We start from the raw sequence: 14,442 nt of genomic DNA, 5'->3' as shown, positions 1-14,442 counted from the left end.
ATGATTTACTTTTTAATATACTGTCGGTCCAAGTTGTACCCATCGTCATGATTCTCCAGTAGTGCTATAGCAGAGACAACACTCTGTTCATCAAACCCAGTTGTCTTTGCCTCCTGAGAAGAGAGCTAGATTTCAATGCCTAGCCTCCATTACCATTTATTGAAACTCTCTAGTGATTTCCTGGCAATGGAATGTCCTTCATTCACATCCCAGACCCCGAAAGCTTCCCATACCATCCTCCATGCTTTTACTCTCCCTTATTTGCTAACCAGATGTAGAAGTTCTACAATCTTTATTCCACAGTCCTCAACAACACCCACATCCCTGGTTACCACCTCTGACCCTTTTGGACTGTAGCATGGAAATGAAATAAACCTTTATTCAGTTAAGTCATTGATGTTATGGGGTTTGGTACTCAATGTGTGTTTGAAAAGTAGATGATTAAAGAAAGCAGTTATATAAGGAAGCTATTTGATAAGATATTAAAATATATAAATGTATACTATAACATGTAGATCTTGAAAGTTTCTGGTTGTTTTTTTGAGAGTAACTTTAATTTGGATGATACAAACAGAGAAAAAAGGAAGGAAGAGAGCGAGAACAGAAGGGAGGATGGGAGGGAAAATATGAAAGGAGGAAATAAAAGCAGGGAGGTAGAGAGGGAAATAAAAGGCATGTCCTTCCTAACCACATGTACATGTACTTTACCATCAAGAAGTGAAGGAAACAAATAAGTATATGTATATATGTATGCATGTGTGGGTGTGTGTGTGTATATATATATATATACACACACACATATATATACATGTATATTTGTATATTGATAGCTAGAAAAAATTAGTATTTTCATCAAAATAGGTAAAAAAACAAGATATATTTGAAAATGCCAAGTCATTTGAATATCTCATAAAATGCAATCCTAAATGAATAGATTCCAGTAATTCTAGTCTCTGACAACAAGTGTATATTCAATTTACATGTATTGTCTTTCCTCAGAGCATAAAATTGGAAAGGCATCAAAATGATAATAAAATGCAATAACATTAAGAAAAATATTGCAGAGAAAGTAACAGTCTGATTGTTGGGTGCATTTAGAATAAGGACAGTGAAAAAGAACTGATCTAAACTCCACTTAGCCCCTAGTTTAAGGGGCAAGGTATATCAGCAACAGCACTCTCTTTCTCTTCTCTCCCTTCTCCTGGAGAATACCTTTTTTTTTTTTTTTTTAGATCTACCAGCCGACATTGTCTCTTGTTGCAGAGTACTTTACATCTTTCTATTTGAAACGAGAATACTGGGAAATAGGCAGTATAGACTGGACTGCTTAGGTTTGCAAAATCTTTATGTTCTTGCAAAGGTTTACTCAGTGGAGGTTAGTGGTTGTGTTGATCAAATGGTTCTTAAAGATAATGGTTTGATGTTGCAAACCAAGTTTTCATACCTTATTCTGACAACATGAGATTTGATAAACCGACCCCCTCCAGTAGTATCATGTCGAAATATCCTAGACATCTGATTAGAAAAATTAAAAATAAGAAACATTAGTCTTAAGAAAAAATGTTACTCCTCATCTTACCTACAGAGTTGAGGCAAAGACAAGGATTTTACTTTATTCCTAGATATGTGAAACGGTTTAGCATACCTGGCAAGAAAGTCAAGTTCTAATCCCTGAGAACTAAACAAACTTAACAAAATTGTTAAAATGGGATAAAACAATATCTACTTCACAGATGTTATTTTGAGGATAAAATGAAATAATGCATATCAAACATTTCACACCTCACCTGGCATATAGCAAACTATTAATAATGTTCAATTTGGTTATGGTCAAGTGAATTAGGATATCTGTGTTTTTTAATTTATTTTTTTAATTGACGTAATATTAGTTTACATTATTGTTGGTATTTTGGAAGTATCAGATTTCCCCACTTGCCTAAAGGCAGCATCCTCACCTTTAAGAAAACCTATCCACCCTAAATTTGCCTTATTCTCAAATATGGAACCTATTCCACTATTGATATCAATTTGTTTATTATTACCACATTACTAGAGCATTCAACATAATATGTAACAACCTTTGTCATGTGACACCAACACCCTTACTTGTAGCCACCTTTCTGTGGCAGGCGAATAACTGGAACTTCGAAATAGGTTTCACTACACTCCACACCATCAGCATTTTATTACTTAGCATTTCCAGCCTGAGCAATTGAAGGATTTTGATTGATTAATGAACTGACTTGCTAATGGGATCTGCATTTGTGTCAAAAAGCACTGGGTTGAATTTCAGAAGTCAGAAATTACATGTCTGTATAATTTACATATATGTCCTATTTCCATGGTAAATTTCGCCCTACAATGGCTACATTCCTGAGGAAAAGGGAACATTGCCTCCCTTTCTGCAAGATCCTTCCCTCTGCCTGACTACCCTAAACTAGCAACAATGTTCATAGAGTTTACCTCCCAAATATTAAATCTATATCCCTTCCTCAATCCTACCACAATAGTCTAAAATTATTTTTTTTCTTTTTGCATGTGGCAGTCCAAATTTTCCCAACACCAAAGGCATTCTTCAAAGAAATAGAACAAATATTACTGAAATTCATAAGAAATCACAAAAGAACCTAAAAAGACAAAACTGCTGAATGAAAAGGAAAAAAATCAAAGCATCATGCTTACAGACTTTAAATGGTATTATAAAGCCATAATAATTAAAACAGCATGGTATTAAAACAAAAACAGATAATCGAAACAATGGAATCGAATTGAGAGCCCAGAAATAAAGCCACACACTATGGACAACTAATATTTTACATATGTGCCTAAGCCTTTGTAGTAGTCCCCTCACTGATACACTATGTGATTCTGAATGAGAAAGTTAGGAACTGAGTGCCCCAAACCCAAACCTATTTATCAATCTGAACAATCAGTGGGAACCAGGAGGGTGCCTCCCACCCCAAGCCCAGGTTCCCTAAGCCCATTTATCAGTCTCATTGAAAAACAATAAGTTGGAACCAGGAGGGAGTTCCTCCAAGACCAGGTGGCCTAAGTCCATTTATCATTCTGACTGGAGAATAATAATGGACAAGAATTGTCCACTCCCAACTCAATTAAAAATGGAATGTTCAGAACACCAACACAATAACACAATAGGAATAGGCCAAAGCTGGTTCCAGAAAGTAGGCCAGGTAATGTGGGAAGACTCAGTGGGCTTCAGTAGACTGGGAGACCCTGCAGGCCCAGCCAATCTGTGAAAGACACAATGTAGGGACACTCAACAGCCCAACCCCCACTCCCTGTCCATTATACCTATATAAACTGCTTTTCAGGTCCTCAGTGGCTACCCATTTGGGACACCTCTGTGCTCAGAGAGGTTTCCTGTCCTTCCACTTATCTATCAATAAATCTCTTGCTTTTCTGTAACTTTGGTTTCCACATTGAATTCTTTCATCGTCAACGACAAGAACCAAGAGAGAGCCTGCCTGAGGTCCTTGGACTCCAGGCCTGCTCCCCAAACCCCAATTCTAGCCTACTTCATCTTTCCTCCTCTGAGCTGTTCCCCGACAATGCTAGCCACCATGATGACATCCCAAACCTGCAAATGTAAATATATTAGACTTCAGCTTCTAACATATCTCCCGCAGTTTGAATTTCACAATATTAACCCTCTATTGGCCCTTGCCTCACCCCCACCTTCAAAACATTTCCTTACCTACTGAATCATCTACATTTTCCTAATCTCACTAGACTGATTCACACCTTCATGACTCCACACAGTCATTTCCCTCTTCTTAGAATACTTCCTTTTCCTCAGGCAAATTTCTTCAGTGAAAACTGTCATTCTTCAGAAATGCCACTAACAAGTTATCTTTGACTTCCTCCCCTCAAAATTGAACTCTTTGAATCTTCCAGCATCTTGCATGTGATTCTCTTTTACAGTTATCACATGGATTTAGAGCTGTGTTTTTTGCATCCTAGACTGTGAGCTGTGTGATAGTAGTGAGTGTATCTGATTCAACTCTTATCTTTTACATTTGGTACACTACCTGGCCCCCAGTAAACATGTAATGCATATTTGATGAATAAATCCATGAATAAATGAGTAAATGAATTAAGAATCAACAATCTAGTAAAAGGAAGAGATAAAACACATTCTTTGTTTTATGAGGGAATCATGGTGCTAGTATAAGTGGAAATTCATGGAACTCTAAAGCAAGATAGGACTCAGGAGACCCAGTGGTCATCCTACTCCCATGGCAGGTCATACCTGTGGTTTGGCTCATTTCTGAGTTAAATCATTTAGGATTGATTTTATTAAGTTCAGTCTGGTTTCCATCTCTCAGGGAACAGGGAGAAAATCAGATGTTGATGTCTCTAGTATTTTGTTTTATTTTCTCGTTATTGGGTGGGCATATCTGTATAATTTATATTAGGGTAGTGTTTAAAAATTTATTTAGAGGGCATCCCTGGTGGCACAAGGGGTTAAGCACAGCACTGTGAAGCTGTCCGCAGACTCTGCATCACATGTTTGATCCCCAGCCTGCCAGGGAGATACCCACATGGCGCGGCAGACCTCTCCTATCACACCCACTGCTCCCCTCAGCAGTGTATTTCAGTCAGTCTGCCTGTTCTGCTCCCTAATCTGTCTCTGGTGAATCCTCTCACCCTCCCACACCTCTGTCCTGTACCCCAGTTCTTGTATGTATAAATAAATGAATCTTAAAAAAATATTTGAATAAGATTAAAATATTAAAAAAATATTTAGAATATTTTTACACTTTATTTTTATGTTTGTTGAGGTATGTTTATTGGAGTAAAGTTGGTTGACTTTACTCTGTAGCTGCTTTGGAGGCTATAGATTTAAACCTCCACAAATACATGTTTTCATACCCTGCCTATCACTTGTGTTCTAAAATCCTCCACCATGTTCTATTACATCCCCTCTCTCCCCAATTCCCACCCTGCCACCATAACCTTCTGGTTGCCTCTTTTTTGCAGTCAGATGTTAAGAGTTTATCATTGGTTTGTTTTTGACTTATCCTGTCTTTTGTTTCTCTAGATTACACATATAAGTTAAACCATCCAGTATTTGTCTTCTGACTCATCTCACCTAGAACTATCCTCTCCAGTTTTCTCAGAGTGGTCATAAATAGCAAGAGATCATCTTCTTTTTATAGCTGAGTAGTATTCCATTACATATACCACATTTTCCTGATTCACTCCTCTGTCTTTAGGCTCTAAGGTTGTTCCCATAACTTAGCTCTTGTAAGTAGAGCTGTAGTGAACATAGGAGTTCATATATCCCTTCAAATTAATAATTTATATTCTTTGAGTAGATAATCTAGATGTGGAATTGCTGGTTCATATGGTAGGCTGAGATTTAATATTTTGAGGAATCTCCATACTGTTTTCCATAGAGACTGAACCAGTCTGCATTCCCACCAGTATATACAAGGCTTCCTTCTTCCCCACATCCTCCTCAACACTTATTGTTTCTGGTGCAATTCTCGTGGATATGAGATAGTATCTCTTTATGGTTTTCAGCTCTGGTGTTATATAAATCTTTAAAAAAATAAAAATAGGTAGATTCTGGTACAGCACAATCTTGGTGTGCCCATTAATTATAGCTAACATGGATCAAGTCCATACTGCATGGTAGGCATTGAACCAATTAATTTGGTTAAGCCTCATCTCACCTTAGTGAAGAAAATACTTTTATCAGTCTCATTTTATAGATGAGAAACTGGGGTTCAGGATAGTTAAGTAAACTTTTTTTTTTAAGATTTATTTATTTATTTATACAAGCACTGGGTACAGTCAGAAGCATGGGAGGGTGAGAGAATTCACCAGAGCCAGAGGGGAGAGCAGAGCAGGCAGACTGACAAAGTACTCTGCTGAGGGGAGCAGCGGTGACAGGAGAGGTCTGCACACCATGTGGGACCCTCGCCTGGTGGCCGGGGATCTAGCTGGTGCTGCAGAGCCTGCAGGCAGCTTTGCAACCCAGCGCTCAACCGCTGCTCCACCAGGGAGGCTCTAAGTAAACTTTCTTAAGGTGACATGAGAAGTGATGGTCCTGACATATTAACTCAGGAATATGGTTTTAGATCTTGTGTTCTAAATATCTGGATGACAACATATCTGGCACTGACAATCTTGAGCTAGTTATGTACTAGATGACAGATGTCCAGGATGGTGTGGGCAAGAAATTCTTAAAATATGCCATAAGTAGATCATTTAATCCCTAAATCTAAATAAATCTGATAAAACATATCCTCTTGTGAGGTTGCTTTTTTCCCTGCTACTTAGTTTAATAGGACTAAGGAAACTTTTCCTTTTCCACATCTAATCATTGTTGTAAGCAATTACTGAAGAAGTTTAGCTGATGCTTTCCTGAGATATTCAGTATCTCAGTAATATTAAATTTAGTCCAAATTATAAAAAGTAATTATCGCCTTCCCTTTTTGTGGTCCAAGGTTAAGAATAGATTATTTTATTAGAGATTATTGCATTTAAGACAAGATAGTTTTTCAGTTCATATTAAGATGGAAAAACTAGTTCACCTTAAAATTAAATTAAAACTAGTTCACCTTAAAAAGCAATTGTCATTAGTTTGAACTTCAGCATTAAAAAAAGTTTTGGAAAGAAAATGTATAGCTCTAATAATAGTATATACAGTTACTGTCTTTGACAAGTTTGAGCTTGCACTTTCCCTCTGGCTGGGAACTGCCTGCAGATTAAGTCCTCATGAAAAATAAGTAGTTACTGGATGCCAACTAGGGAATCCCTTTCTAGGTCCACCCATGAAAATAAATCAAGCAACTTATGTAGATTTCCTGCTGCTGTCAGGAGAACATGTACCAGCAGAGGGCAAATACACCAGCAAAGCAAATCCCTTAGCCATTCCCTCTCCAAGAAAGCTTTCTGCTTCTCAAAAGGATTTTTCCTTCCTCTGAACTCCTGAAATCTTAATGGTTTGACACATACATTTGACAGTCATATTATGCACTGTGGCAGCTCTCATGTCAAATCATCTTATTACTTAAATGTTCAGTTTATACTCTTTTCCATATAAAAACCATATTACAAATCCCAATAAAGGAGGACAGTACTATATAAATTTGGAATTTTTCACAGCCTGACAGTCTCCTTCCTCCATCACCTTTTCTCCCCTCTCTTCTTACCTTCTTTACCTTCTTTCATATTTAACTATTTAATTGGGCTTCTGTGACTTTCATTTATGGAATGAAGAAGACAATTTACAGAGCAATGAAAGAAAGGGCAGCAGAGTCAAGGTCATGCCTCAGATGATCTGGAGGCCTAAGCCAATGAACAGTTTTTATCTATAATCACCAGCAGCAAATAAAATTGTTCTTTCTTAAGAAGCTGAATTCACTTAAATGATGATGAATTGTGATGAAAGAGAATTGTACCAGTATTTGTTCCCTACTGAAACTGCATATGTTGGGCAGGTGTGCCCAACTCCCAGTTTCTATAAGTGCTCACTGGTAACAGCTCACATGTGCACTTTTCCTGGGGCCTGCCCTCGTCTGACCTGAACACCTCACCCAGTGCTATCTGGGAGCCTACCTCCACCTTCCTTGAGAAGCTCTTGTTGATATAACACAAACAACCCAGCCCTCTTAACTGTGGGCAGAAGTACTTCTGTGATGAAATTTAGACTCCACATCTCCCAGAGAAATCAGACTGGGGCTGCAATTATGAAACCACACTTTTGTCTAGTTTTGTCCTCTGTCCTTTCTTCTTGCCCTCACTTCCTTACAATGGTGTGTGTGTGTGCGCGCGCACGTGCGTGTGAGGTGAGAGAGAGAGAGAGAGAAAGCTGTTGGTTAATAAACCTACTTAGTCAATAACAACCTTCACAGATGCTACTTCTTTTTTCTTTTTCTTTTTTCTTTTTTTTATAGAGGCATGTTTTATTTATTTATTTGTTTGTTTGTTTTGTTTATACATGCACTGGGTACAGTCAGAAGCACGGGAGGGTGAGAGAATTCACCAGAGCCAGAGTCGGGAGCAGAGCAGGCAGAAGGACGGAAGTACACTGCTGAGGGGAGCAGTGGGCGGCAGGAGAGGTCTGCGCGCCATGTGGGACCCTCCTCCGGTAGTAGGGGAGCAGCCGGGGATCGAACCGGCGCCGCAGAGGCTGCGGGCAGCTTCGCAACCCAGCGCTCAACCGCTGCGCCACCGGGGAGGCCCAGATGCTACTTTTTGTGATCCAACTTATGTCAGAATAAATTAGTTGGGGCTAGAGAATGCTCTGCTAAGCATCTATTTCACTGAGTCCATTCTTTGGAAGATATTTTTCAATTTGAAAGTGCAATTTTTTTAGCATGTAACCAGGAAGAGTTAATAAATTTAAAATGTTTTTAGAGATAATAGTTTGTTTCCAAAGGTGATTTTTTATTGTATATAATATAGTATAGTTTCCTTACAATAGGAAAAAAAATTTAAAGACATACTTTAAATTTAGTTGTTAAAACTTTAGAACATAAAGTTCACAGTAAAAAGTGGTGTGATAGAAAACTGTTATATTTAAAGATATTTTATTTTGCAATGAAAACTTTCTCCTGCTTTTTGTGAATTACTCACAGTGGCCACCCACTTTTCTATCTTATATACTTCCTACTTAACCTAATTGTGTTAATGAATAGCCATTTATCTGAGGTCAACTGATTATCTTTACAAATAATATTGAAAAAAAATCCTCCAGTTGAACACTATTTGCAATTCACATTGAAAACTGATTACTGCATTTGTTCTGCCTATCAGAGCAAACAAACAAAACCAAGTCTAAAATCACTAGATACAAGAGAAATGTAAACATTACTGGGGGGAAAAGTGTCAATGTTGCCAGCAAGTATTCTGATTTGAGGCAGTCATCCAAATTGCACATGATTAAATTACTTGCTTAAAACTCATAAACATTTTGGGCCTTCCTGGTGGTGCAGGGGTTAAAGTCTCAGCACTATCAAGCTGTCTCCAGCCAGCCAGCTAGCCTCTGTGGCATGAGTTTTGATTCCCAGCCAGGGAGCTGGTACACATGGTGCAGCGGACCTCTCCTGTCTTGCCTACTGTTCCCCTCAACAGTTATGGTTGGTGGATCCACCTGTTCTGCTCCCCACTCTGTCTCTGGTGAATCTTCTCACCCACCCTTCCACCTCTGGCCTACATCCCAGTTCTTACCTGCATAAATAAAAAAAATAAATCTTTAAAAGAAAAAGACGACAACAATGAAAAACATTTTTAGCCTGTTCAAAAAGTACACGCAAGATTTACACCTAGGAAGAAGCAAACTAAAACAAAATACAAAATATTAATGTTCCACATTTTGAAGCATTGTGGATAATAAATGATTCCTCCAGTAACACATGTCCAGTTCTGTTAACTCTTGTAGTGTAAATATCTTGAGGGTTTTTATTTCAATGTCATTTTTTAGATAATAAATTTGGTACCACATGTATAATCTAGGTTACTTTATAAACTAATGCTCATCAGTAGTTTGTGCTTCAAACTAATCTATTATTAAATGAAACAGATAAACATTCAAGATCTGTAGATACTCAATAGTGAAAATTCAGCATAGTGTATGGGAATCATGAGAAATTTTCAGTCTTCATTGTGTAAATCATTTTCTTATCCAATAATAATTGTCATGTGATAAAACAATAAATTTGGGATTACTCTATGCATTGGTTCCCAAATGAAAGCTAATTTATCATAGAAGATGTGGAAGCCAATTGATCACATCAGACATCTATTCATATTTAATTATGTACAAACGAGTTTTTAGAGCTCTGACCCTGAGGTATGGATCCTTTCAGGAGTGGATTAACTACTTAATGTCCCCAGTTGCAAAGTGGAGATGTCTGTGTTAGAATTATAACTAGTTCAGTGCTAGCCCTATAATAGGTACTATGTAGTTCCTCTCTGTATTACACTTAGTCACACTTCATTAATTTTAATATAATCAAACTAGAAATTCATAGCATGAAAACAATATTCTCTTGTTTTAATACTATATTAGTCACTTCTAAACTCTGCCAAATATCATGGAGAACATGTTAAAACACAAACCCAGGGCCTCCCCGGTGGCACAGCAGTTGAGTGCTGGGTTGCGAAGCTGTCCGCAGCCTCTGCAGTGCTGGTTCGATCCCCAGCCACCGGGAGAGGGTCCCACATGGTGCGCAGGCCTCTCCTGCCACCCACTGCTCCCCTCAGCAGTGTACTTTGTCAGTCTGCCTGCTCTGCTCTCCACTCTGACTCTGGTGAATTCTCTCACCCTCCCGCACTTCTGACTGTACCCAGTGCTTGTATAAATAAATAAATAAATCTTTAAAAAAAATAGTAATAGTCTTTAAAAAAAATTGTTGAACCCAAAATTGGACTACCTAGTATATAAAACAAATATAAACTGAAAGAGATATTCAAGATCTGTAGATATTCATAATTTTTTATCAGCTACCTACAACAAGCAAGACTTTGGGATGGTCTGAAGGGAAATCATTTTCAATTTAAAAGTCTGTATTCAGATTATCAATTGAATTGAATTGAATTAGATTGAAGGACTTTTATCTCCCATGCATTTTCTCAAGGAAGATACTTAAGGACATAGCATACCATAATATGGAAAACATGGGATGCAAGAAGCAATGGATCTCACATACTAGAGTGTCCTGTCCTGAACCAGGTTACCTCTCTGAGGTAGACCTAGAAAGCAACCAGTTCAAGTTGAAGCAGGAAGCATAAAGTTTTGATAAAGAAGAATTAAAAAAATAAAAATATGTTGAAACCTTGGACATATCCAAAGACCCAGTAAAACAGCAGAAGAGTGGGTCTTCACAAAGTTGTTTCTGGAATGTAGCTCTTTGAACAGCATTTAGGACTGTTGCAATATAATTGCAAAAAATACTTCTGATAAATGACAAATGCTACTTAAACAGCTATGAAAATGAAAATACTGCTTATTGGTTTTCAATATTGAAAATCAACCTATAAAAAGATATTGATAACTGAATAAATTATAAATACTTTCCCCAGTTGTAAAAATTCAGAAAAAGGAGAGCACAGCAAATGAATGATTGGAGTGCTAAGTCTTCATATTTTAATTAAGAAATAGTGTCAATATTCAGACATTCTGTAAAGGAGGAGGAGGGAAGGGGATCAGGACAGGGGTGGGAAGAGTGCAAGGGACTATGGTGATGGTTCACGGGTGAATTGTGGTGGGAATTTCATGGGAAATCATACATTTGTACAATCATATTTTGTACAAATATATAAAATATATATATATAAAAAGAAACAGTGTCAGTTGCTAACCACAAGTACTCATATTATTTCATTCCCCTTTCTACATGCGATTACTCCTTTGTTCCAGAAAAACCCTCATAAGCTTTATAGAGTATACTCTATGCTAATATACTCAATTTTGTTCAGTATATTATGAAAAATATACAAATATATATTCTCCAGATATGTGCTTTTAATAAAAAATGGAAGACTGCTCAGTTTGACTTTCTGCTATGATAGGTAAAGGTTTAGCTTGCCTAATATACTTTAAAAGTTAGAACTGTATTGATAAATTCATGCTCTTAAGAGGAACCAAAATATTGGAGAAACATAATTAAATGTGATGTCGATATAAAAAATTAAAGACAAACATACTTGTATGTGACCCTTTGTAGCCTTTTACGGGCATTAAAAAAAACCTAAATGATAAATAAGAACATCTCTTTCAACAATTTCCTTAGATGCTAATTTGTTGCTTACTCTAATAGACATACATTTAATTTTACATGAAATTATTCCATGTATTTTACATATGTTATTTAGTCCTCATAACCATATGACCAACATAGTATATTAGTCTCGTTTTATAGAAGTTGAGGCACAGAAAAGCTAAATTTCTATAAATACTACATTCAACATAAGGCCAAAAGCATATTCATAAATGAAAAAAAAATTCTGTTGGGCTTACCATTCTCTCAATTTGATGACTCCTTTCTGTAAATTCTCTTGAGGGTCTCACTCCATAATTTTCTTTGTATTTTATATTTGTGACTTTAAAAGAGGCAAGATAATAGAATGACTTATCATCTGAAAGGTAAACATAAACAAAAGACCCATGCTTAAATAAGTCATTTCCTGTCTCATCACAGGAAATAGGCTTACCATGAAGCAGTTTATTTCTTATTTCTTTCATGAAGTAAAATTATTATTTAACTGTTAAAAGCTAGGCTTTTTTACAAGTCTATAAATGGAATGTTGAACTAGGAAAAAGTTTTAATAGAATCACATAAGTTTTTTGAATTAATAAACATTATCACAGTATTGAAAAGGCATGGAAAACAAGTAGCTTAATATTTAATTTGTTTGCAGCTAACTTGTTAACATTATATAATGAAAATGTACAAAGAATAATGTTGCAGTTTTCAGTTAGATTTAAAGACATTGATTAATGAAGAATTTCAAATATGAATATCCCAGAAATTTCTCTAGGCCATCTGATCAGAACAACTGTCTCTGAATATTGTCTTACTTTTGATGTTATTGACATTATTTGAATTAAATTATTTTCAAAGAAAGCCCTAATTTCAAAAACTATTGTGTATTCAAACTAAAACCACTTTGAGTTTTCCTTTCCAGAAACAATAATAAGGAAAACAAGACATTTTGTCAAATATGGCCCTGAACAAATCACAGTAAAAAATGTATACTTTCACCTACTTGAAACAGAGGATACCTTCTGTTTCTCAGCCTCAAAAAGTGGGTGAAGAACAGAAAGCAGCTTCGTGCAGGGAGTTGCCAGAATAAAATGCAAGGAGTTGAACACGGACACCTTTTAAAGAAGTTTGGGAAATTTACCATAACCCAGTAACTGATACAAAAGTGAAATAGCTTATCCCAAATAGGGGCCTGGGCTCCTGATGTGAGCAGCTAGCTATGCTATGCTCACAAGCAAATCCTGATATCCTGCTCCAGAGAAGACATTTTCTTTTTAGAGGTCCAGTGTCCAAGGAACTCTTTGTTTGAATGACTTGACCACAGACTCTATGTGGGTATTTTAAGGCTTAAAGTCAAAGAATTTTCATAATGGGCAGGCAGTACATGTGGCAAAGAACCTGTCTCCTGTTTAATTCCTTACCACCCATTTGTAGACCTGAGACCATGGACCTTGCTGTAGCATCACAATCACATCTAATGTCCATACTAACTTATGATACATATTCTGTGCTGAAAAAAGTCCCTATATTTAACAATAATGCCCACACACAAAATAATCCACTGTTACAACTTGTCACAAAACTGAAGGGCTTCAATGAAATATTAGCATGTGCTGGTAGAGACAGGCTCTTGGATGTGCACACAATGAGTTAAGGCTCCTGTCAAGGCTATCAGGGGTTTAGTCATGTCTTGATGAAACCTCTATTTCTGCAAATTCTCTCCAGTTGAAAACCACCAGAAATACACTTGTAGTTGAACAAGTTGGGTTTGTTTAAGCTCATTGGAGCTAAAATGAACACACATTATGAAGAGCAATAATATTTCAGTTAGTGATAATAAAAAAGACATTGCAGGATATAGACTTTAATAAAGCAAATGAGGTAAAATGAGGCAAGAAATGGGTAACATCTATCTCGGTTAAATCTGTATGGTTTTATATGTACCATATTCATTCTTATAACTTTTCTTTATGTTGGATTATTTCTGAGAAAATCTCAAAGAAAAAAGTGTATATAGTGTATATAGTTAAATTTGTCTAGTTTAGCTTTTTACTTGTGTATGTAAACTGACAAGGCTTTAGAGCCACTTCAGTACAATGAACTCCCTGTAATTTTAACAATTAATAACTCCTAAGTTTTTACCTCCCAACTACATCTCTATCATGAGTTTCAATTCTCTATAAACTGACTATGGGTGGGCATCCCCGGTGGCGCAGCGGTTGAGCGCTGGGTTGCGAAGCTGCCCACAGCCTCTGCAGCACTGGCTCCATCCCCGGCCTCAGGGTGAGGGTCCCACATGGCACAAAGACCTCTCCTGCCCTGCCTGCTGCTCCCCTCAGCAGTGTACTTCATCAGTCTTCCTGTTCTGCTCCCTGCTCTGGCTCTGGTGAATTCTCTCACCCTTCCATGCTTCTGACTGTACCCAGTGCTTGTATAAATAAATAAATAAAATCTTTAAAAAAAAAACAAAAAAACTATAGGTGACTATTTGTTGCATGTGTTAGTAAGTACCTTAAACATTAAGAATATTTAAAATAAATGAATATATCTTAAAAAATATGAAAAATATTTCCAAAGGGACATAGTCATTTACCTATTCCTGTACTCAAGCCCTCCCTACTTCCCATATTTTCTATCTTCAGAAATAGCCCAGCCATCCACACAGTCCCCCAAAGCTAAACTTCATCCTCATTTCCAACAT

General features: G+C 36.9%; 1 protein-coding gene across 1 annotated transcript in view; it reads right to left on the bottom strand.

Annotated features, from left to right (window-relative positions):
• Positions 1–14,442, bottom strand: part of LOC311170614 (transmembrane protease serine 11F) — a gene marked incomplete at both ends in the record, with an annotated part of 70,095 nt that overhangs the window by 13,931 nt on the left and 41,722 nt on the right. The window contains 2 exons of the mRNA XM_084232998.1: positions 1,445–1,515; positions 11,996–12,114. Of these exons, the coding sequence (XP_084089124.1) occupies positions 1,445–1,515; positions 11,996–12,114 (190 nt within the window). The remainder of the gene's footprint in view (positions 1–1,444; positions 1,516–11,995; positions 12,115–14,442) is intronic.

The sequence above is a fragment of the Talpa europaea genome, assembly GCF_964194135.1.
Source record: "Talpa europaea genome assembly, chromosome: 5".
Lineage (NCBI taxonomy): Eukaryota > Metazoa > Chordata > Mammalia > Eulipotyphla > Talpidae > Talpa > Talpa europaea.
Note: the sequence above shows the minus strand (reverse complement) of the source record. Positions and strands in the feature narration are given on the sequence as shown.